Genomic DNA, 23687 nt, shown 5'->3' with positions numbered 1-23687 from the left:
TACAGTAGGATTTATAGTGAATGTGGTAATTCAGTGGTACTACTGTCATTGTTTCTAATTTCAAGAAACTATAAATCCTGTGAATATTTTCTTAAAAATTCATGAATTCATTATATATATTTTGAGAAATTCAGAAAATGTAGAGTGGTAAGTTATTGTCTTAAATTCAGATAAAAGATAAAACTTGGAGAAATAACTAACATAAATAATCTTAGGCTTTCATAATGATGCGATAACTGAAGCACTTGACTCAAACTTTAGCAGCTATGAGAGAGATGAGTCTTCTCCTTTAGCTATTCTTAGAGACTGTCACTTCCTCAGTCTATAGCTCTTTTGCTTTCTGATTTCTCTTGAATCTTTTTCTCTGTTATTTAGTATTTTCCAATTCCATATTCCTTAAATAAGGAAGTTTATGGTAAGAAGGTTTGTGGTACTTCCTCAAAAGAATTGAGTTGATGAGTTTAGAAACTATGATAATTATTTTTGCCTTACCTATTTAGTGTATAAAAGAATTTTCTAATTTAACATTGAGTCTCACAATGTTGATTACAGGGCTCAAATTCTCCTACTGTGCAACTTTTCTCAAAATTATAGTCTTTTTAACATTTTATTTTTTTATTTGCAAGAGAGAGGGGGGAGATGGGTGGACTGAGCGGGGGGAGAAAGAGCACACTAATCGGGGTGGGGAGAGGCAGAGGGAGAGGGAGAAGCAGACTCCCAGGTGAGCAGGGAGCCCGATGCGCTGTTCTGGGCTTAATCCCAGGACCCCGGGATCACGACCTCAGCTGAAGGCAGATGCTTAACCAACTCAGCCACTCAGGCGCCCCCTCAAAATTATAGTCTTAATTTAATTTTCCATTGAGGTATTTTAATAGGGGATAATCTTGATTAATCTCCCTCTCCCATAAAACCTGTGGAACTAGATATTTCTTTATATTAGTCAAAAGATACTCTGAAATTGTCTCTACCTGTATTATAGACCCAAACGAAATTGTGGAATTAAAAATTTTACTTGTTCAATATTTTATTTTGATGTAATTTCAAACCTATAGAAAATTTGCTAGAATGCAAGAAACTCTCATATACCCTTTACCTACATTCAGTAATTATGTACATTTTGCCCCATTTGCTCTATCATATTTTATCTACTTTGCTATGCATAGTTTTTTCTTGAATCATTTGAGAGTAAGTTGGAAACATCATGTCCCTATGTCCCTAAATACTTCTGTGTGAATTTCTTAAGAATAAGGACATTCTCTTTTGCAATCTTAAGGAAAATTATCAAAATCAAGAAGTTTAATGTTGATATGGTTCTGTTATCTAATCCATAATCCATGTTCTAGTTTTGTCAGTTGTCCCAATAGTGTCCTCTATAGCTATTTTTTTTCCCAGTTCAGGATCTAATCCAAAATCATGCATTGCTTTTAATAGTCTCTTTTCAGTCTCCTTTGAATTAGAAACAGTTTCATAGCTTTTCTTTGATTTTCTTGACCTTGACATTTTTGAAGAAAGGACAGTTTTGTAGATCTTTAATTTGAGGTTATCTGATATTTCTTGTGATTAGATTAGATCTAGGTTTTGCAGAATAAGACACAAGTATGTATCCTTCACAGTTCAACATATCAGGAGGCACATAGGTGTTAGTTCTAGTATTAGTATATATGTATGTATTCATTCATTTATTCATCCATCCATTCTTTTTTTTTTTAAAGGTTTATTTATTTGAGAGAAAGAGAATGGGGGGAAGGGTCAGAGGGAAAAGCAGACTCCCTGCTGAGCAGGGAGCCCGATGCGGGACTCGATCTGGGGACTCCAGGATCATGACCTGAGCGGAAGGCAGTCGCTTAATCAGCTGAGCCACCCATGCACCCCCAACCATTTATTCTTTTCGATGTGTTTACTCCTTTCCTCAAGCCTAAAATGCACAGTGGTTTCAGAATTGATAACCTGTAACACTGGCTAAGCAAACCTACTAACTAAAAGTTCAGTATTGCTTATAATTTTTAAGGTAAAATTTATGGAAAAATGCATAAATGTTTTTTTAAAAATAATTTATTTGGTGGGGGGACAGAACATGCACATGCACAAGCGGGAGGAGGGGCAGATGCAGAGGGAAGGAGAGAATCTCTAGCGGACTCCATGCTGAGCATGGAGCCCCGATGTGGGCTCCATCTCACAACCCTGAGATCATGACCTGAGCCAAAATCAAGAGTCAGATGCTTAACCAACTGAGCCACCGAGGTGCCCCCCAAAATACATAAATCTTAAGCGAATACTTGGGTGGGTTTTTATAATTACATAAACCCACATTCCTATCTCTATCAGGACTTAGAAAGTTTTCATCACCCCAGAAAGCTTCCTGGTGCCCCTTTCCTGTTAATAGTGTCCTCCACCACTGACAACTGCTTTTTTGACTTTTTTTTTTTCCATTATAGATTAGTTTATCCTGTTTTAAAACTCTATAGAAATGGAATCATACAGCATATACTCTTCTGTGTCCAGTTCCGTTTTGTGTCATAATATCTGGGATATTCATCTACATTTTTCTTGTTGTTGTTAATAGTTCATTCTTTTTCTGGCTGAGTAGTACATCATTGTATGAAAATACCACAGTTTGTTTATCCATTCTACTGTCATGGGCATTTGGGTTGTTTCCAGTTTGTGGCTGTTCTAAATAAAGCAGCTGTGAACATTGAAGTACAAGTATATATATTTTCATTTCTCTTGAATAAATGCCTATGAGTGGAACTTCAGGGTGATAGGGTAGATGTAGGTCTGTCTTTGTAAAGAAAATGTCAAATTTGTCTCAGAGTAATTGAACCACTTTATGTTCCTATTAACCAGTTAGGAGTTTTCTGGTTGCTCCACATCCTCACCAATACCTGTGTTCTTAGCCCTTTAAATGTTAGCCATGCTATTGGATGTGAGTGATATCTCATTATAGCTTTAATTTGCATTTCTCTAATTACTAATGAGGTTGAGTACTTTTTCCATTTGAAACCCCTGTTTTCAGGAGTTTATGAGCAGACATTTGAAAAAAAAATTAACCAGCCAAAAACTTGGCATTCATGATCTTGGTTCCCTGTAAGGTACTTGCTTTAACAAAATTTTGAATAGTCAGCTCTTTTTTTAAAGTTGTAAGCACAAAGAAGAGTAAAGGAATTTCTTTGTTTAAACAGTTAGGGAATATATTTCCAGACAGCTTATCCCAACCAGATTTACAAAGCAAACTTTCCCCTTCTAGAAGTCATCTAAATATGTATGTTCCTGTGGTCCAGTTCCCACAAGACTTTGCTTTTCCTTTGCTGTAGTTCATAGCAAATATCCTCTGTCCCTGTTCTCTTTTTTGTCCATTTATGCTTTTAAAATTCTCCCTAGTATATTTTATTTTTAAAATGGCTTTAAATTTTGGCATTCCTTTGCTCATTTTTCCTCCTTCTTGTAGTGCCTACTTGAACAAAACAGTATATGACTTTACCTATTGATTGAAAAACAGTATTAATTTTGAGAGAAGTTGTGGTTAAAAATAGCAGTGATTTTCTTGAAATTAAATTTCTGAAATATAGACTTTAGAAACTACTCTGAAGAGTTGTCACTTAAAGGGCAGGCTTTTAGGCAAGTGTGGATGTCAGCTTGAGTACTTTCACAATCTGTTTTTAACCCACTATCATTTGCATGGTGAATACTTAACTGCTATTGGTCCATAAAGGTGTTTGTGGGTTTTTTGTCGCTTTTATTTCACTTCTCATTTTCTTTAAAATCATTTCCTGAAAACTTAGTACAGAACTGTAGCCTACAGCAGGAAGCGAGATGATCTTCTGGAAATCTTTACTTTTGCTACACTCTGAAGATTATTTGCTTCAGGCAAGAGATTTTTGGGTGCTGCTGAAATTTCGGAGATCTGGGAAAATGGGGTAATAACATGACACCAGCTCTTAAGCAGCAACATCTGCTGTGGTTCAAAGCCACACAAAGAAAGCTGCTTAAGCAGTTGAATATTTTGGACTGCACGGACAAGTGTGGTTCGACTGCAAATACTGCAGAGTAGAGGAAACTTAAAGTTTTAGAGAAGTTGTTAAAAAATGGAGTCGTGGAAGATGAGCATCTTTAAAAGACAGACATCACTTTGTCCTCCAAGCTATGGAAGATCTTTGTCAGAACCTGCTTATGCAAATGCAGAGATAGGAACAAGCTTAAAGAGCTATCCATGGCGTGGTCCAGTGAAAAGCAAGAGGAAGAAAAATGAACATGCTGTTTCCAATCTAGGAAAACCACTGGGTGCTTATCGGTGGCAAAGACATCCCAGCTTTAGGTGGAAAGGGGGCAAAAGGGAGAGGTTGGAGACTAATAAGAAAGACTTGGATGAACCGCAACAAAAGGTCATGCCAAAGATGGTTGGCAATAATGCTTCTTCCTCTGCTAACGAGGTCCTTGGAACATCAACAGAGAAGCTGAACCTGGTCAACACTCAGTCACTTCGGGTTCCATTCACCAGATCTATTTCAGAGCCAGAACCCCGCTGCAATATCAGATTTGTTAGACCGTGGCCGACTTCAGGGAGGCCAGAGGAGTCTGAGCAGCAGGGATATTTCATCCGTGGCATTTTCTCTACTCTTTCCAATGGCTTCTCCAGGATGCTGAGTCTAAAAGGAGAATCAACCAATGAGCCAGTAAGAGAAGGTATATTGTGATGAATAAGGGGAGAAAAAAGGGATGGCTCAATTTTAATTACTATGGAATTTTAATTATTTGTGTTTTATAATAAGATAACCCATTGTATTTGTTCAGTATAAGACAAATTTATTTAATTTGTATAATTTTTAACAAGTGATAAATACTACTCCAGAAGTCCTCTTTCAATGAATGATAGTAAATAATAGTAAAGAATAGATTTGGTTAAATTAAAGAATTTTTTTTTTATATGTTATACTCTTGAATTCTACTTTGGAGCCTGTGTGAAAAGGGTTTTGTTTGTTTTGCTTTGTTTTTTAACCCTGATTTATCTCCATTGATATGCTTTTGCAAGTTAAATGAGATTTAGAGGAGAAATAATCAAATAATTTCCTCATGCGAAAGTTGAGAATTAAACAATTTCTATTATTATCTTTTCATAAAAACTAACAAATACTAGAACTATTTAGAGCAGAATTGTATTGATAGCTTTTAATTGGTTGGAATTTGATTTGCTTATGTCATAAAAATCCATAATTTGAATATGGAAGCAAGAGATGCAAATCTTGAATTTGTTCAGGTGACAATATAGAAGCTTGTGTTTGATTCATTTCAGACAAAAGAATCATCAATTGCTTTTAAAACCTCATTTAGGACTTGTTTAAATTTAAAAATGTTTTTTATTAATCGTAGCATTGTTAAATCCAAAAAAAGAACTCTTAAAAGTTTTATGTGATTGCCTTGGAAATGATTGACCTTATCTGCTGAACTATTTCAGTTATGTGTTACAACCCATGTTTGTTTGTTTGTTGTTTTTGGAAACCTCAGCACTGAAACTCTGATAGTATCTCCATCCAGTTGAGGTCATTTTTGGACAAGCTCTTGCTATTAGAATAGTTTAGTTTATCTTTACTGTAAGGTTGACCACATCACGAAAGTTTAAACTCTTTAGAAAATTATGGGAGTTGTTGAAGAATTTTGTTTTTGGAGTACAGTTTAGTTTCTTTTAAAATGAAGATGGAGAATGCAAAAGGGTGACATATCACTGAAAAGAGTTTTCCAAATATATGTGTGCCAGTAATTCAATATTCCTCCGAAACCTTGTCCTCCCTAGATTTTCTTTTGCTCAGTAAATTTTAATGATACTATTAAAATTTTCTTCTTACCCTTGGCTTATAAATAATTACCAAGAGTAAAATATTTTTGATGTGCCTGTATTAACATTCTGTTGAAATTTTTGGAAAACTATGTTGTTGGATTTTCTTGGATGCCAGTATGTGTGCTTCCTTGTCAGGTGATGACAGGATGATGTAAAGGAGTGTTAAAGGAAATTAAGAGTTTGAAATAAATTCTTAGGATCAGTGCCTCTCAATAGTTAATATGTGTGCATTTGATGAAAGAAAGCTATTACGGTTTGGGGGGGGGTTAGGGTTTTTTTAAATATTTGTGTTGATAAAGATTTTGGGCTTTTGTAGTTAACTTTCAGTTTCTAGTAAATTTGCCAAGCTGTTGTCTGCCTAGTATGTGTGATGTGCTCAAAGACTCTGTCCCTACTTTTTATACATTTATGGTTTATTTAAGGAGATACAAAATACTCTGTATTATATTCCTAATATATTTCCTAATATTCTTCATCGCTTATAATTTTAGAGTAATTATACATGTAGAAGCATAAACTGTTTAAGGTGCTATTAGAAGGGATTTCAAGTCCAATAATTAAAGAACAGTACACAGTATTCTTTCCAGTCAGATCAATAATTTTTATTAAACAAACACTGTGATATCCCGTAAGCGCTTCACCAGTAAAGATTCAAGCTCTTAAAACTGAAATATGCTATTTAATACAAAGATTGGAGCTCATTCTTGTCTGGAGATCTCCTTTTCTCAGTGAGCAGTAGCTCCCACCCAGCAGAGAGTCCATGTTCATGCTTTTCTAACCTTCTGCAGGTGTTAACCTTCCTGCATTTCTCATTCCCCACAAGAGTGGCCCAAGAGACCTGAATTCTACTTCCACCTATGCCAGTTATCATCTGTGAAGTTTCATCTCTGAATCTGTCTTTACACTTTGTGGAATAGTAATTCCTTCCTCACAAGTGATAGATGAAATTTGAAAATGCTATGTACATTATAGTTTACATAACATCTATTCACAGATGCCATGTGAATAAAAAGTGTTGTCATCAGGGTTGCTATTATAGTATTGTAGCAAGGTATGGAATATTAAACCATAGATGTCTTTAAGACTGTGTTAAGAAAATCAGTATATTTCTTAATTTGAAGCCCACTAGTGTTTGTTACTTTTCTTCCTCAATATGAACTGCAAGATGCAAGAGGCATTAAGTAATGTCGTTTGTATTTAAAGCATGTAAAACAGTGTTTGGCACATAGCATTTGTTCGATATATATTAGGTCCTGTTTCTGTTAAGAAAATGAACTTACATTGATAGAGTTTTTTTTTAATGGGAAAGAGAGAGAGGATACCTGATTGTTGAATGTTAAAATTAACAAATGTAAGTAAATTGCAATGTTCTAGTCTTAAATTCTGTGTACCCACACTTGTTCTGAGCATGTGTATGTTCTGATCATAAATAAGCTTCTTGTGCCCTAGCTGACCATAATTACCCTCATGCTTAAAGCAGTGAAATATATCATGCTCAGGGTCCCTAACCACTTTAAGAGAGAGAGGCTCAAAGTCTTCACTACTATTCCATGTTCAACCCCCCAGTTGTGCAATATATATTCCTTTAGCTGATGTAGGTCAGATAATATGTAGGTCAAATGATACAATATAAAAAATACAACTTTACTTTTTATAGCTAAAAGTAATTCCAACTGCTTTGGGCCCATGTCTAAGCATGAGTCAACATGTTTGCAATAGTGGAAGTAAATTGAAACACCCAGTAAGAGAGGAGTAACTATAAGCCCATCACAGCATATCAAATCAACAGAATATCATAGGGCCTACTAGTTGCCACTTACTAGCTATGTGAAACTTAGAAAAAAATCATGTAATTGTAAACATGCATGGAATGTAAACTCTAAGTTACTAGGAGACAGTTTCATTCCTAAATTGTTTTTCTTCCTCTGTCAGTAGGTAGATATAGGAATGAAAGCTTAAAAAAAAAAGTAGAAAAGGAAATTAAATATACCCCATGTAGTTCTCTCTTTCTGATTACAGTGTATGTATGGTTAAACTGATATTATTTATAATGCCATAGTAATAAGAATATTCTCTCCCCAGTGTTAATTATGTTTTTAAATACCCCTAACTTGGGAATTAGAAGACTATTTTTTTTCTAGATAATTTTCTTTTAATATGCTCATTCAATTTTTAAACAAATTTTTCATTAAAAAATCCTATTGGAAAAGACCCTATACATTAATTCAGCAATTGTTTATTGAGTTCCTAAGACACTGTTCTTAGTGCTGGGAATATAGCACATTATTTTATTAAGTAACTAGCAGCTTCCTCGTTTATTCTAGGAAATCATTAACCAAATTAGAAAAAATAAAAGTATTGTAAGTTTCTAAGATGTACATCTAATAAATAGTGGTGAGGATTAATTAGTATAAGAACTTATATAGTGCCTCAGATCTCTATAATTGGACCTTCTATTTACTCTTCATTATAAATTAAAAGAGATGTTTGCAAAATACAGAGAAATATGTTACTTTCTGCCATTTCTCATAAGAATCACTGCATTTCAGGGATGCCTGGGTGACTCAGTCGGTTAAGCGTCTGCCTTTGGCTCAGGTCATGATCCCAGGGTCCTGGGATCGAGTCCTGCATCGGGCTCCTTGCTCAGCAGGGAGCCTGCTTCTCCCTCTGCCTGCCACTCCCCCTGTTTGGGTGCGTGTGCTCTCTCTGAAAAATAAATAAATAAAATCTTCAAAAAAATTGCTGCATTTCAGCTATTTAGTGTAACACCTTGCTAGGATGTTAGCTGTTAATATTTGCTATTAATTAGCTATTAATATTAGCTATTTATATTTGCAGTATTAATATTTGCATATTGTATATTAATATGTACCAAATTATTCTTTTCTACATGACTTCAGCATATGTTTAAAATATTCTGAGTGTCTGTGTTTAAAAATGTTTCATGGAGTTTCTCGTTTCACAGATTTTTCTATTTCTGTAAGCAGTAAGGTTTTTTTTTCCCCCTGCAAAATCAAATAAACTTTCCTCCAATTATAAAAGTAAAAAATCATTGTATAAATTTTTTCAGAGAAAAATATAAGGAAGACCATTAATACAGGTCATAATCCATAGTAAAAAATAAGGATTTTAATTTTTAATTAAGTAAAATTTCTAATTTTATTTTCAGGTACCAAACAGGTCAATGAGAGTTATGTAATATACTGCTTTGTCCTTATGTTGGAGTTAGATCTGAGGTTAAATTCTGGCTCTTCCTCTTTTTAGCTGTGAAGGAGATATAAGTTACCTAATTCTGTTGTCTTTATAAAAAAAAAATAGAGCTATCCCCAAGTGTCCACCAATAGATGAATGGATAAAGAAAAAGTGGTGTATATATACAATGGAATATTACTGAGCCATAAAGAGAATGAAATCTTGCCGTGTGTAGCAACATGGATGGAGCTAGGGAGAATAATTCAATCAGAAAAAGGCAAATACCATATGATTTCACTCATGTGGAATTTAAGAAACAAAACAAATGAGGAAAGGGGGGAAAAAAGGAGAGAGAGATAAACCAAGAAACAGACTTTTTTTTTTTTAAAAGATTTTATTTATTTATTTGACAGAGACACAGCAAGAGAGGGAACACAAGCAGAGGGAGTGGGAGAGCGAGAAAAGCAGGTTTCCCACAGAGCGGGGAGCCCGATGCAGGGCTCAATCCCAGGACTCTGGGATCATGACCCGAGCCGAACGCAGATGCTTAATGACTGAGCCACCCAGGCTCCCTGAAACAGACTTTTCATTATAGAGAACAAACTGGTGATTACCAAAGGGGGGGTGGGGGGTGGGAATGGGTGAAATAGGTGATGGGGATTAAAGAGTACACTTAATCATGATGAGCACTGGATAATGTGTAGAACTGTTGAATCACTTTATTTTACAGCTGAAACTAATATAACACTGCATGTTAACTATACTGGAATAAAAATTAAAATTTAATAAAAGACAATAGAGCTGTAATATAGATGCTATGAAGTTGTAACAAATATTAAATGAGATAATATGTGTCAAGTGCTTTGCTGAACTTACAGTGGGAGCCCAATTAATAGTAGCTTTAGGGGCACCTGGGTGGCTCAGTGGGTTAAGCATCTGACTTTGGCTCAGATCATGATTTCAGGGTCCTGATTTTGAGCCCTGGCTCAGCAGGAAGTCTACTTGTCCCTTTCCCTCTGCTCCTCCCCCGTTCATCCTCTCTCTTTCTCAAATAAATAAATAATTTTTTTTTTTAAATAGTAGCTTTAAAATAAAAATAAAGCCATCTGTTCATGAGGATACATCCTGGAGTCTTCTTGGAGTAGATTTAAGAAATGTTTCAATCTTAATTGTACATTTATAAACCTTTTTTCTTTTTCTTTCTTTCTTTCTTTCTTTCTTTCTTTTCTTTCTTTCTTTCTTTCTTTCTTTCTTTCTTTCTTTCTTTCTTTCTTTCTTTCTTTCTTTCTTTCTTTCTTTCTTTCTTTCTTCTTTCTTTCCTTCCTTCTTTCTTTCTTTCTTTCTTTCTTTCTTTCTTTCTTTCTTTCTTTCTTTCTTTCTTTTCTTTTCTTTTCTTTTCTTTTCTTTTCTTTCCTTTTTTTTCTTTTCTTTTCTTTCTTTCTTCGATTTATTTATTTATTTGAGACAGAGAGCAAAAGAGCAGGTGAGGAGGGAGAGAGAAAAATCTCAAGCAGATTCCCCGTAGAGCACAGAGCCCGAGATGGGGCTTGATCTCATAACCTGGAGATCATGACTCCAGCTGAAATCAAGTCAGATGGGACTGAGCCACCAGGTGCCCCAATCATTTCTTTTTTTTAAGATTTTATTTTTTAAGTAATCTCTACACCCAATGTGGGACTCGAACTCACAACCACGAGACCAAGAGTTGCATACTCTACCGACCGAGCCAGTCAGGCACCCCTATAAATCATTTCTTAATATAACCAGTTTTGTCTAAGTGATATTTTCTAAATATGTTCTCAAATTCTGGGAGTACTTTATTTTAGCTTCTTACTTACTAACTGCTTAGTCAGTAGAAGAACCATTGCAATGTTTTTTACAATATGTGGACGTCCCACCCAAGAGCTGTGTGTGTGTATGTACACTTCTATTTGTTCATGACTTCTTTAATTTTTCCATCAGGATTTTGAAAATGTTTTTAATAAAAGAAAAAACCATCACATATTTTATACTTGTGATTGAGCTCTGTTTTTATTGCATACTTTACAGTTAATTTTAAAGATGATAATGAAGTATGTAGATTTTTGTACTGAGCTGTATTTTATTACTGATTATTTATCTGATATTTAAAATCAGCATCCCTTATTTTAGAAGCATAATGTTTAAGGGGATAGAAAATCAGTCTTTGGAGACATGAAGACCTGTTTCTGAACTCTGTACGTCATCAGTAATAGTACTACAATAAATATCAATAAAAAATATTGGTTCAGGTCATGATCTCATTTTTCTTATCAAAAATATTGATATTTACTGTAGTACTACAAATAAGTAGGCAAGTGGATGAGTTAGTTCATTTAAAAATCAGACCCATTAATAACAATGGGTCGGAGTGAAGAATGATAATTAAAATGATTAAAAATATTTTTAAATTCTGGCTCTGTCACTCATTAGTAATGTGATCTTGGGCAAATTACTTTATCTCTCAGAGGCTCAGTTTCCTCATTTGTAAGATGAAGTAATATATGCTTTGTAGGTTATTGTGGGGATTAAATGAAATGGGCTATGTATAGTCTATAGCACAGTGCTTGTCAAGTAGTAAGAGCTCAGTGGAAGTTAATAATGCTCAGTGATGTATTGGAGCCAGCTTGCAGAAGCCAGTCTATTAATGTGTATCTATCCTCAATTGCCATGTAATGACGTTGCACTGATACCTTCAAATTAACCATGGTGGTTATTTGAGATACCTCAAATACCTCAGAAATGTTGCAAATCAAAAGATGGTAATGGTTGTGGGTGGTAGTGTTTCAAAAGTGGTAGCTGTTAAATTTTTAGCAATGTACCACTGGTAACACCTATTATTATTTAAATCCTTAGAGTTAATAACCAGTATTACAAAAAATAGGATTTTGACTCTAGATTTAAATATGCTTCTCACATTAAGAAATTTTATATTTGATTATTTATTTATTTATTTTAAAGATTTTATTCATTTATTTGATGGAGCGAGAGAGCACAAGCAGGGGGAGCAGCAGAGGGAGAGGGAGAAGCAGGTTCCCTGCCGAGCAGGGAGCTCGATGCGGGGCTCGATCCCAGGACCCTGAGATCGTGACCTGAGCTGAAGGCAGATGCTTAACCATCTGAGCCACCCCAGATGCCCCTATATTTGATATTTTAGAGTATCAATCGAAGTTGACTACTGAGTTGTATTAAATAGGTATCTATTGAGACGTATTGTTCTTATCATTCTTTTTCCTGTTACTTAACTAACATTGAAATGTCTGGGATAACCTACGGTGGACAATTATTTTAAGGTGTTTTTTGCTGAGGTATGCTAGCACTTTTTGCTAAGATCATTTTTTGTTTAGTTTTGTTTTGGTAAGTCACCTGTAACTATGTTCCTACCTCTCAGATTACACAGTAATGTTTTTTGGATCTTATTATCAAGTGATTATGAGATCAGAACTGTGTATTGCTTTTTTAGCCCCTTGAATAAAATGTAATCCTCTTCTAAATATTAGAATGTAAATAACACTGTAGAAATTATCTCTAGTGGGGGCGCCTGGGTGGTTCAGTCAGTTGAACATCTGGCTCTTGATCTCAGCTCAGGTGTTGATCACAGGGTAGTGAGTTCAGTTTCCACGTTAAGTGCCAAGCCCAGCGCCTAGGGGGGAAAAATTATCTCTAGTGAATTCATTCATGGTGCTTTTATTATTTAGCAATTTTACTTTGAAATGATTTAAATTTTTGCAGTCATTATTATTGATAACTTTTTCTGCTTGTTTTTCATTTTGGTACTTTATGTTTTTAAAATTATTTTCACCTGGATTTCTGGTTCATTAATATGTGCTAAGTACCTCCAATGTTAACAAAATGAGTAATTATTTTTGCCTCATACTTAAGTAAATCCAACTAATATAAAAATTCAAGCTAATTATTAGGTATAATTGATAAAAAAACTTACTTTTATTTATTTCCCTTATTGAATTTGTACCAAAGGTTCCAATGAAGCTATTCTTGAAAGTAAAATTTTCTTGTTCTTTTTGTCTCATGCTTAAATGATCAGATTTCACTCTTTCCGTGTGGTTTTGCAATTTCTGAGCAATTTGACAAATAAAATGAAAAAAGTATGTGCTTTATGTGCAAAGACTTTCCTTAACAAATAACTGGCTAGCTTGACTTTTTTGGCTAAAACAAAGTATTTAACTTATATTCACCAAGTCATTGAGAAATAAATGTATAAGAGAGAGCCCAGTATCCTAAGTAATAAAATTTCTTAGCCAATTTATTTATTTATCTGAAATATCCTAGTCCATTTCCTAAAAAAAAGATTATTTAGCTGTTAACCCAATTTCTGGCTGCCAGTATCTTTTTTCATGCTAAATTTCTGGAAATTTGAGTTGTTGAGCCTTTCATTACCAAGCCCTGAGATAATCAGAAGACATTCTTTGTTGAGATATTAGGCAAAGGATCCAGTCCAGTGTGGTCAATGGTAGTTAATGGTGACATCAACCATAGAGTAGTTTTTTTAGACTATCCCTAATCTTGAGTGCTGAGCCACCTCTAACCTAGGATAGAATTTATTTCTTCATAGGTAATCTGTTGGTTCACTTAGGGGCATGATGCCATAAACTTGTACCTGTCCCTCAGTGTTAGATTTTGCTATTAATCTCAGTTTCCAAAATTAGAGATTCTAATGTTAGGGCCTAGGCTAAAAACGAGTAGAATTCTCAATTAACCATTCTAAAACTTGCCTTGTCATCCAAGAAGTATTTTTTGATGTATGTTGCAACTGGGTCAATTTTTTACTCCTCAGTCCTTTAAAAATGAGTTGTTCCTTGGTTTACTAGTAAAGTCTTAAGAAACAAGAAGCAAACAACAATAATAACAAAACAAAGGATTCAGTTTTAGTTTTAAATATTGTGATTAATAATTTATTTCACTGGCTGAAACTTTATGGTGTGATTTATACCAAACACTAGTTGTCTCTGGCATTTACCTTAGAGCGAAAATTTCTTAATGTAACTGGATCTGGATCTTCAGTGTTGACTCCCCCTTTTTTTCCTTCATCACCAGCAACCAAGGGTGATACAGAATGAATGTAGCCCATCATCCATGTTCTAGTAGTTTACAACATGGTGAGGAGGCGGATATGTAAAAAATAACACAGTCTCTGACAACATGTCATTTGAAATAGGTTTGGATTAATAAAAGTCTCCCAAGTAAAGGAAAGGAATTAGGGGTATTCTACAAAGGGAACAATGTGAGTGTCAGGAGTATATCTAGGGAATGGTGAGAAGTTCACAAAGTGAAAAACATAGAGGGTGGGAATGTGAGTACATGTGACTACAAAGGAAAGCGAGTTAGTGTTCAAAGAGTTCTATGCTGAACACCAAGCTAAGGCTTTTGGATTTCAAAGGTAACAGATTTTAGAGTAGGAGATAAGTTTCATTTTTTGGAGGACAATTTTATGTCAGCATGGATGATGGACTGATGATGAAGAGATACAATTGTGTCAGAGTTTAAGTAAGACATAATAGAAGCCTAAATTAAAGAAGTGTCAAGTGAGGGTAGAAATTCCAGTAAAAAGGCATTCCTGAGATGGATAGAATTTCTAGAATAATTCAGAAGGCAAATAGGGATCAATAATAACAAGGTTTATAGATTTGGAACATGATGACATTTTTAACTGAATTTGAGAATAAAGAAGTAGAGCAAGTTTAAAGGGGGAAGCAGTGAATATGTGTTTAGTAATTTCTAAATGCTTGGTTTTTCTGAGTACTTTATATTCATTTATCTGGTTTACTCCTCTGAATAATCCTGTGGGTAGTTGGAAGAATTCTCCTTTTAAAAGTAAGGAATTAGAGAATCAGAAAAGCTCCATACATCTCTAAGACTGCCCAGCTAGTAAGTGGTAGATCCCAGGTCTCTCTGACTTCAAGCCCCTCTTCTTACCTCTCCATTTTGTGGCTTTCTGAGCATATGATGTCTGAGAAGTTTTCAGGAACCTGGGAGTATCTGCCCATTGAGCACTGAGAAATAATGGGGCAGCAGTTCAACAGCAGAGATCGGTTTCTATGTGAAGATACATTTGGGAATCATGAGCACATGGATGCTGAAGCCACAGGAGTGGATGAAATCACTCAGGCAGGGGCTGTGGGGGTAGTGAGAGTGTCAAGGCTAGCACCCTGACCTTGGCACATCTGGCCATCTTATTTGAGGCTAACCAGAGCCTATTAGCAGAGCCACTCAACTTTTGTGATTATTGATTAGGAGTTTACCCATTGTGTTGGCAGGCTTACTATTCTTTCTTTTATACACACACATATACCTTATTTATTTTTATTTAACAGCTTTGTTGAGATATAATTTACATACCATACAGTTTATTCACTTAAAGTATACAACTCAACTGAACTTTTGAGTTATGGTAACATATACGTACCATAAAATTTACCATTTTAATCTTTTTAAGTGTAGAGTTTCAGTAGAATTAAGTACATTCACATTTCTGTACAACCATCACTACCATCCATCTCTGAGTATTTCATCTTCCCAAACTGAAATTCTGTATCCATTATACAGTAACTCCCCTTTCTTCTCTCTCGCCAGTCCCTGGTAACCAGCGTACTTTCTGTCTGTATGAATTTGACTACTCTAGGTAGCTCATGTATGTGGAATCACAATGTTTTCCCTCTCGCACAGTTTAATTGTTTTAGTATATTCAAAGAGTTGTGTAACCACACTGCAATAAATTTTATAACATGAAAAAAGAAACTATTTATTAGTAGTCACTTTCCAATTGCCCACCACCTTACCCCAACCATAGGTAACTACTAAAGTATTTTCTGTCTCCATAGATGTGCCTGTAGATTTCATATAATGGAATCCTATAATATGTGGCCTTTTGTGTGTGGCCTCTTATTAGTATAATGTTTTCAGGGTTCATCTATGTTATAGCATCTGTCAGTACTTCATTTCCTTTTATGACCAAATAATATTCTGTTATATGGATATAATACATTTTGTTTATATATTCATCAGTTGGTAGACATTGGCTTGTTCTACTTTTTGGCTATTATGAATTAAATTGCTATGACCATTCATAAACAAGTTTTTACATGGACCTACGTTTCATTTCTCTTGGGTATTTACCCTTGTATTTTGTAAAGGATCTATCCTATGTCCAAAATAAGGATGTGGTGTTTTGAGACTTTTAATCATATTCAGTTTTCCATTTTTATCTAAACATGTTACAGTCTTGCTATTTGATTCATGTTTCATATCTGTGTGTTCATTTAATAAATGTGCAAGATATTTATAAGATTTTAGTCTTAATTTGAGTACTTTGAGTAATTATCAATTTCCAACACCTGTGGTTTTCATCGTGATCTAGTGTTTCCCACTGGTAGCTTGATTAATGAATGTGGCTATTTGTCTTCATTGCCGGGATGATTGTCATATTTTTATCTGCCTGAGGCAGTTTTTAGTCAATTTCTCATGCTCAAGGCTGGTATATCTTTGTGAGGAAGCAAAGAGAAGAGTAAGATGAGTAATGACTCTGAATCTTTGATTATGAAACCCTATCCATATGAGTAACAGGTTCTTAATGACTGAGCTTGAGTCAGTAAACCACAGGCATTTTTTCCTGCCATTCTCATGTGAATTTTCTCATTGAGGTATCCTTAGTCTCTTAGTATCTAATATATGGATTTGATGATGATTATTTATTCACTTGCTTTTACAAAACAGAAATTCTGTGTTCTGTCCATTTTCACCAAAATGTCAAAATAGTTTGAGGCTTTAAGGGATACCATACAGTTATAACTCAGCACAGTATATAACCATAACCTTGGCCAAAATAAAGGGTATTTTGAATGCTATGTGTGTGGTTTGTTGTTCTGAAGAAAAGTGGTATCTGGTGGTTAGAACATATGAGTTGCTGTCAGCATTTGTGGGTTTATTCCCAGATCTAAGCTTTTTTAAAAGAGAGGCAGAGCCCATGCCTGGTATATGTTTAGTACAGTGTTTTATATACTACAGATGTAGAGTAAATACTAGTGATGATTTTATACTACTGGCAGAATAATATACAGCAAATTACTGACAATAAATGTAAAATAATGATCACTGGTCATGGGTATTTAGTGATTCCATTCTTCAAATTTTCTTTGAGAAAGGCATGATTAACATTCCCAAGTAGTAGTGATGGTATTTTAAGCAACTTATAATGAACCTTTTTTATTCAAAGTGTTTAGACATTGCTCTCTATCCAAGGGACTACTGAAAACTCTACCTTTTGGAACTCATCCATTTCACAGTAGAACTTACCAGAATCATAGAGTAAGGAACATTTTTAAGAAAGTGTGATGATTCTAATGTGTGGAGACTAGGCATTGATATTCTAGTATTAATGTTTTATTTACCTTCATCCTCTTGACAGCATCCTAAAGCAGGAGTTTTAAACAATAAACCTTCTTGTAATATTATTTGTCCTTGAGTTGGATGGAGGTGTTCTGCTTTTAAAATAAGGTAATAAAGGTCCCTTTCTAGTTTATTAAAAACAGATCGATGGCATTTAAAAGTTGTTTTCAATTTAAAAATTTTAAAATATTTAACATTTTGGTAACTGGCTATGTCTATAATAAAATATAAAGTATTTAAATGAATTCACATTTATAGATTTGATGATTTTATATTTAACGGTAACTTGAGTTGCTTTTTGACCTATGAATTAGCTTTAGGGCATGGCTTTTTTTTTCCTTCCTTTTTCCAAGTTTTTATTCAAATTCCAGTTAACATACAGTGAAATACTAGTTTTACATGTAGCATTTAATGATTCACCGCTTACATATACCACTCAGTGCTCATCCCAACATGTAGGACATGGCTTTTCAAACAGTGTTTTATGAATACCTGTTGTCCACAGTGAACAGGGGTTGGTTGCTAGTAGAAATCATGATTGTAACTGGTTTATTAATCCTCTCTAATTTATACTCCAATTTATTGGATTGACAGTTATGCCTCAGATATTGCTGTTAGTCTCCAGTTTGAGATTATATTCCTTTGAATAATGCTTTCCTGTTCTTGTCCTCTATTGAATTCTAAATGTATCATTTTGTTCAGCCAAAGGGAATTTAATATTTTCTTCTGAATCCCATTTCTTCTGAAGCAAGTGTTCATTACATTTTTTTTAAAATAATGAAACCATATTAATAGGACCATTTTTGTTATTTTTAGTCAGTTTTCTTTGTCAGCATTAGATTACTTCAAATATTAGATGCAAAGGGACCTTTTATCCAAGGGTAAATAGTATTGGAAAATACCACTTAAAATAAATAATTTAAAGTGGTTGCCAGAATTTCATACTAAATAATGTATATGTGTGTGTATGGCGGTGGGTGAGGGAGGACGTGATGGATGATTGAGAATTTATGTTGAAAAAGTATGAAGTGGGAATTTATGGAAGTTTTTTATTTTAAACAAAATCTGGGTTATAATTGCAATTGCAGCTATGCATTCATTATTAAAATAAACCAAGAACTAGAAGTGAAATTTTGTTTGGAATGTTTTATCTGAACAAAGGTGTGCTATTGCAGTATGACATCCTTCTTCACATTTTACTTTATCTGTGCAGTTATTTTATTACTATATATAATTGTGTGAGTATGTGTATATATAACAAAATCATTAGAAGAGTCTATTCTTTCTACATTTTAAAATTTATACCTATTTCAGTTTATTGGAAAACTAGGCCCTTGTGCTATATTCTTTTGCTGCATTGTTTTAATTTAACAACACAGTTTTAAAATAAAAGTGTAAGAGGTAAAGCACAAGGTTGAATTCTGGGGAAAGAATAAATAGTTAATAATTTATAAAAAATGAAATAGGATGAAGTTATGAATATATCTGAATATTTAGATTTTGATAATCATGCTTCCATGTGGAGTTCTATATTTTTAGTTTGTATATATACTAAATGAATATTAATGTAAATTGTATCAGCCCTTGGGGTAAAATACAGAATGCTGAGTAACTGTATTAAAGAATTAAATGCTCTCTATCTATAGACATCAAAAGATCTCCGAGCTATGTTATAAAATAAACAACAAAAGTACTGCATATTTTCGGGGTTCTTTGTAGTTTTTAGACCCTTTCACATCTGTTATTTCGTAATAAGTACATTGTGGAGAAACTAATAAGTTTATTTTATGGGGAGAAACATTTTGTATGTGGGGCTAAATATATTTCCTGAAGGAAGTTCTTTCCCCTTTTAAGGCAACTTTGGATTTAGAAATGAGAAATGGAAGACCCTGAGAGTTTGACCTGAATCTTTTACCAATCTACTATCTCTATTCTTCTATCTTTAATTTAACTACAATAAGTTGAGCCTTGATCATGGGTAAAATTCAGTAACTTTTACTGAATGCCTTCCCTTCCTCTGACAGAGATAGACCAAAGATTATAATGGGAAAAGTGATCAAAGGGTGGCAGGCAACCTACCAATATCAGTGCAGTATGTTGGATGTCTTTACTTACTCTTCATTTGGCTGTTAAATGCAGATGATAATAGTACAGATGAATTTTGCCTCCCTCCCCAAACACATATGCCTATGCAGAGAAGTATATGTAGAGGCTGTAGTTGGACTGCTTAGTCTGTAAAGTTCTTTCCAAATAAAGATCTGTGTTCTCTTGCTATGGTGTTTATCTTCAGCTCTCTCCTCAATTCAGTTGGTCACTCACTATCCAGAGCACCAGGATTGAGAACTTATTTCAACCATAGGTTTGTTTCTTGATTTACTCACAGTGGTTTTGAGTGTATTACTTTGTATAGTTTTCTTAGTGATTGCTTGAGAGCTATTACAATATTCATATATGACATCACATTTTACTGGTGTCAACATTTTACCACTTTGAGTGAGTGAAGTATGGAAATCTTTTCTTCCATCTAGGTCCCTTTAACCTTCCCACTTTAAAATATCATTGCCTTGAGTATCAGACGGTATTGTAATTTTTGCTTCAATCAAAAAATATTTATAAAGCTCATGAGAAGGATAGACTATTATATGTCATATTTCTGCTCTTTCCACCATTTTTTTCCTTGCTGATTCTCTAAAATTCCTCTTTTTGTTATTTTCTTTCTCTTAGAAGAATTCCCCTTTGTCATTCTCTAAGGGTACATCTGTTAGTAAAAAGTTGTTTTAGTTTTCCTTCATCTGAGAATGTTTTTATTTCCCCTTCATTTCTGAAGGGTAGTTTTACCAGGTACAGAATTTGCAGTTGACAGTTTTTTTCTTTCAGCACTTGAAAAATGTTGTCTCACTTCTGTCAGGCCTCTGTGGTTTCAGATGAGAAATCCACTGGAATTTGAATTGGTATTTCCCAGTAGGTAGTGTCTCTCTGTTTGCTTTCAAGATTTATTCTTTGTCTAGTTCTCAGAAGTTTAATTATGATACGTCTTATCTTGAATTTCTTTGGGTCTGTCCTATCTGGGTTTGCTCAGCTTCTTGAAGGGTAGACCTATATCTTTTGCTAACCCTTCTGGGAGGACTTCAGCCATGATTTTTTCATACTCTTTTATCCCTGTTTTATTTCACCTCTTCTGGGACCCCAGTGATACGGATGTTTGATCTTTTAACAATGTTCTGCAGGTCTTTATTCTTTTGAAATTTATTATTTTTTCAGGCTCTTTTATCTCTGTAGCTCATTTATTTAGTAAATTCTGTTGATCCGTCCTCAAGTTTGCTGAATCTGTCTTCTGTCATCTCCATTCTACTATTGTGCTGTTCCAGTGAGCTTTTTATCAATGTTATTTTATTTTTCAGTTTATAATTTATATATGGTTCTTTTTTGAACTTCTATTTCTTTGTTGGGATTTTCTTAATTTGTTTCAACAGAATTTCCAATTGATTGTGAAGCACTTTATGATGGCTGCTTTAAATTCCTTCTCAATTTAAACATCTGATTCATCTCAGTTGATTGTCACATTCAAGTTGTATTATTCCTGTTTTCTGGTATAATACAGAATTTTTTTTTATTGAATCTTGAATAATTAGCTATTATGTTAGGAAACTCTGGGTCCTATTTAAATCTTTTATTTTATTAAAAAGAATTTTTTTTAAATCTTTTATTTTAGCAGGCAGTCACCCTATTTAGGTTAGCATGTAACTACAAGCTTTCTCTTAAAGGGTATGGTTCCACTGACAATTTAAGTTTCAGATCTGTTGCAATACTGCTTGGTCTCCTTGGTTTATCTGGGCCTCCTAATAGTCCCTGCTGGTGTTAGGTGAGGGATTGAAATGAGCTTCCCCAGAATAAGCCATCTGTGCCTCTAGGAGGGAGAAAGTTGTTTCCAGCCCATGGGGACAGAGAGGCTTTCCAGGCTGGGCTGCTGTGGCAGGATTCCACTGCCTGTGGGAGACGGAGAATGGTTCCCAGCCTGGGCCCATATTGTGGTGGCACACTCTCTCCTGTGCCTCACTTAGCTACCTAGTGTGTCTCAGTAGGGGAGGGGAGTGTTTCTATGGGCTGCTCAGTTTGCACTCCCTATCAATATGCCCTCACCAGTACTGTTAGGCTTGCCTAATGTTGTCGAAAGGAATGAGCCTATGTAGGCTGCTTTCTGTTGCTAGGTTTGGGGCTAGGCCTGGGTCACCTTCTCCTGAAGAAGGGTTACAAGATGTCCTGCTGCGGTGTTCCTCCAGACCTAGGGCCCTCAGCATGTCAGCCATATTTCCATTTTCAGAGTTCTTCTTTTTTTTTTTTTTTTTTAAGATTTTTAAAATTTTATTTAATTGACAGCACAAGCAGGGGGGAGCAGCAGAGGGAGAGGGAGAAGCAGGCTCCCCGCTGAGCAAGGAGCCTGATGTGGGTGTCGATCCCAGGACCCTGGCAGACGCTTAACTGACTGAGCCACCCAGGCGCCCCTCCATTTTCAGAGTTCTGTGGCTACCTTTTGAAGTTTTGATGTTTATAGTGACCTTTATTAGGGAGTAGTAGGAAGAATTGAGTCTACACCATGCTGTCTGGTCCAAGGCTCTTTCTTAATCGTTTCTCATGTTTTCTTTAGAGAGACTAGCTTGCCATCATCCATATCAATTTTCTGCAGTTGTTAAATGATATGACTCTTCTATATTCTTCCTTATCACAGCTTTTACATGGGATCTGAGCTCTTTTCCAACATAGATCTCACTAGTTTTTGAAATTCTGTCTCATTTGGAAGACTAGCAGTTTAGCTGTGCAGTTATTTTGTACTCATACAGTATTCAGCAGTGATCAGTAGAGGTTCAGGAATGGATTCAAGTGGGAATTGATTTTTATAAGGGGTCAATTAACTAGTGAACATTTCTGTGTTTGGTAAACTTTAATATCTGTGTGAAAATTTATAACTGTGAGGACTATAGTGAATATTTATATAAGTAAAAACCTACCTAGATACCTGTGTCTTCATGCTTTTTAAGTTGTTACATTATTTTAGAATTTTTTAAAAAAACTTGGAAGTCCTCTAATCAAACTACAGTTCAGTAAAATAAAGTCAAGAGAAGATAAAACACATGCCTAATATTAAGCTGACCTTATAATTTATAATCTAAACAGAGAGGCTTGTGATGTTTGAAAGGGGCACCACTAACAATTACTTAGGGACAACATGTGTAATCTGGGACAAGTGGTCATCTACCTAGACCAAATTACCAAAAAGTACAAAATCTAGTTTGATGAGACTACAAATCTTTTGACTCCTGGGGGTAACTCAGATGTAGCATATGATTGTAGTCATATGTCAAACTACTTTGGTTCAAATCCTCACTTTACTATTTATTAACAGTGTGACTATGATCAATTTACTGAAATGCTCTAAGCCTCAATCTCTCTATTTGTGATATGGAAGTAGTGATAATACCAACCTCACAAGGCTTCTGTGTAGCTTAAATGAGATTATGCAGGTAAAGTCCTTCGTACAGTCAGTGGCTAGCTCTTAGTAATAAGCACCATGTTTATTGGTGCTATCATTACTGTTATTTATAAAATTCTAGGATCAGAAAATACAACGGTTAATAGTGAGGTCTGATAGTTTTAATGGGAGATTAAGAGTCAGTGTGGGGTTCTATTTCTGTTTTGCTCCTGATTCTCTTGGACTCTTTGGGAAATGGCTTAACCTTTTTGTGTCTAAATCTTGCCATCTAAAGCTAGAAGAGTCCTGCCATCTGCTCACTTCATGGAAGATGGTAAAGAAAATTTTTGAAAATGCTTTGAGATCTGTAGGAGAAAGGTGCTATATAAGTGGATAGCTTTATTCATCTCTGCATTGACATTAATTTGCTCATTAAATATGTATACAGTTTTTAATCAGCTTAACTAGTAATCAAAAGCTACTATATATGTATAATGTGGGAGTGTTGATACTTCTGTTAAAACATTTCCTTCTAGGGGCTCCTGGTTGGCTCAGTCGTTAAGCATCTGCCTTTGGCTCAGGCCATGATCCCAGGGTCCTGGGATCAAGCCCCGCATCGAGCTCCCTGCTCAGCAGGAAGCCTTCTTCTCCATCTCCTACTCCCCCTGCTTGTGTTCCCTCTCTTGCTGTGTCTCTCTGTCAAATAAGTAAATAAAATCTTTAAAAAAAAAAATCCTTTTGTGTTTTCTTCTTCATTTAAAAAATGTAGATCCTTAT

At 34.8% G+C, this 23687-nt stretch overlaps 1 protein-coding gene across 8 annotated transcripts in view; it reads left to right on the top strand.

Moving 5' to 3' along the window:
* The window catches only part of RASAL2 (RAS protein activator like 2), a 355523-nt gene that overhangs the window by 112712 nt on the left and 219124 nt on the right, over positions 1 to 23687 (top strand). For 4 of the 8 annotated variants that reach the window (XM_035722101.1, XM_027610621.2, XM_027610622.2 and 1 more), the window contains exon 1: positions 3788 to 4680. The exons of the other annotated variants lie outside the window; for them this stretch is intronic. In XM_035722101.1, the coding sequence (XP_035577994.1) occupies positions 4083 to 4680 (598 nt within the window). In that variant the 5' untranslated portion in view covers positions 3788 to 4082. Of the gene's footprint in view, positions 1 to 3787; positions 4681 to 23687 lie in introns of those variants that run through there. 8 annotated transcript variants of the gene reach the window in all.

The sequence above is a fragment of the Zalophus californianus genome, chromosome 10, assembly GCF_009762305.2.
Source record: "Zalophus californianus isolate mZalCal1 chromosome 10, mZalCal1.pri.v2, whole genome shotgun sequence".
Classification (NCBI taxonomy): Eukaryota; Metazoa; Chordata; class Mammalia; order Carnivora; family Otariidae; genus Zalophus; species Zalophus californianus.
This window is presented reverse-complemented; position numbering and strand designations above follow the sequence as displayed.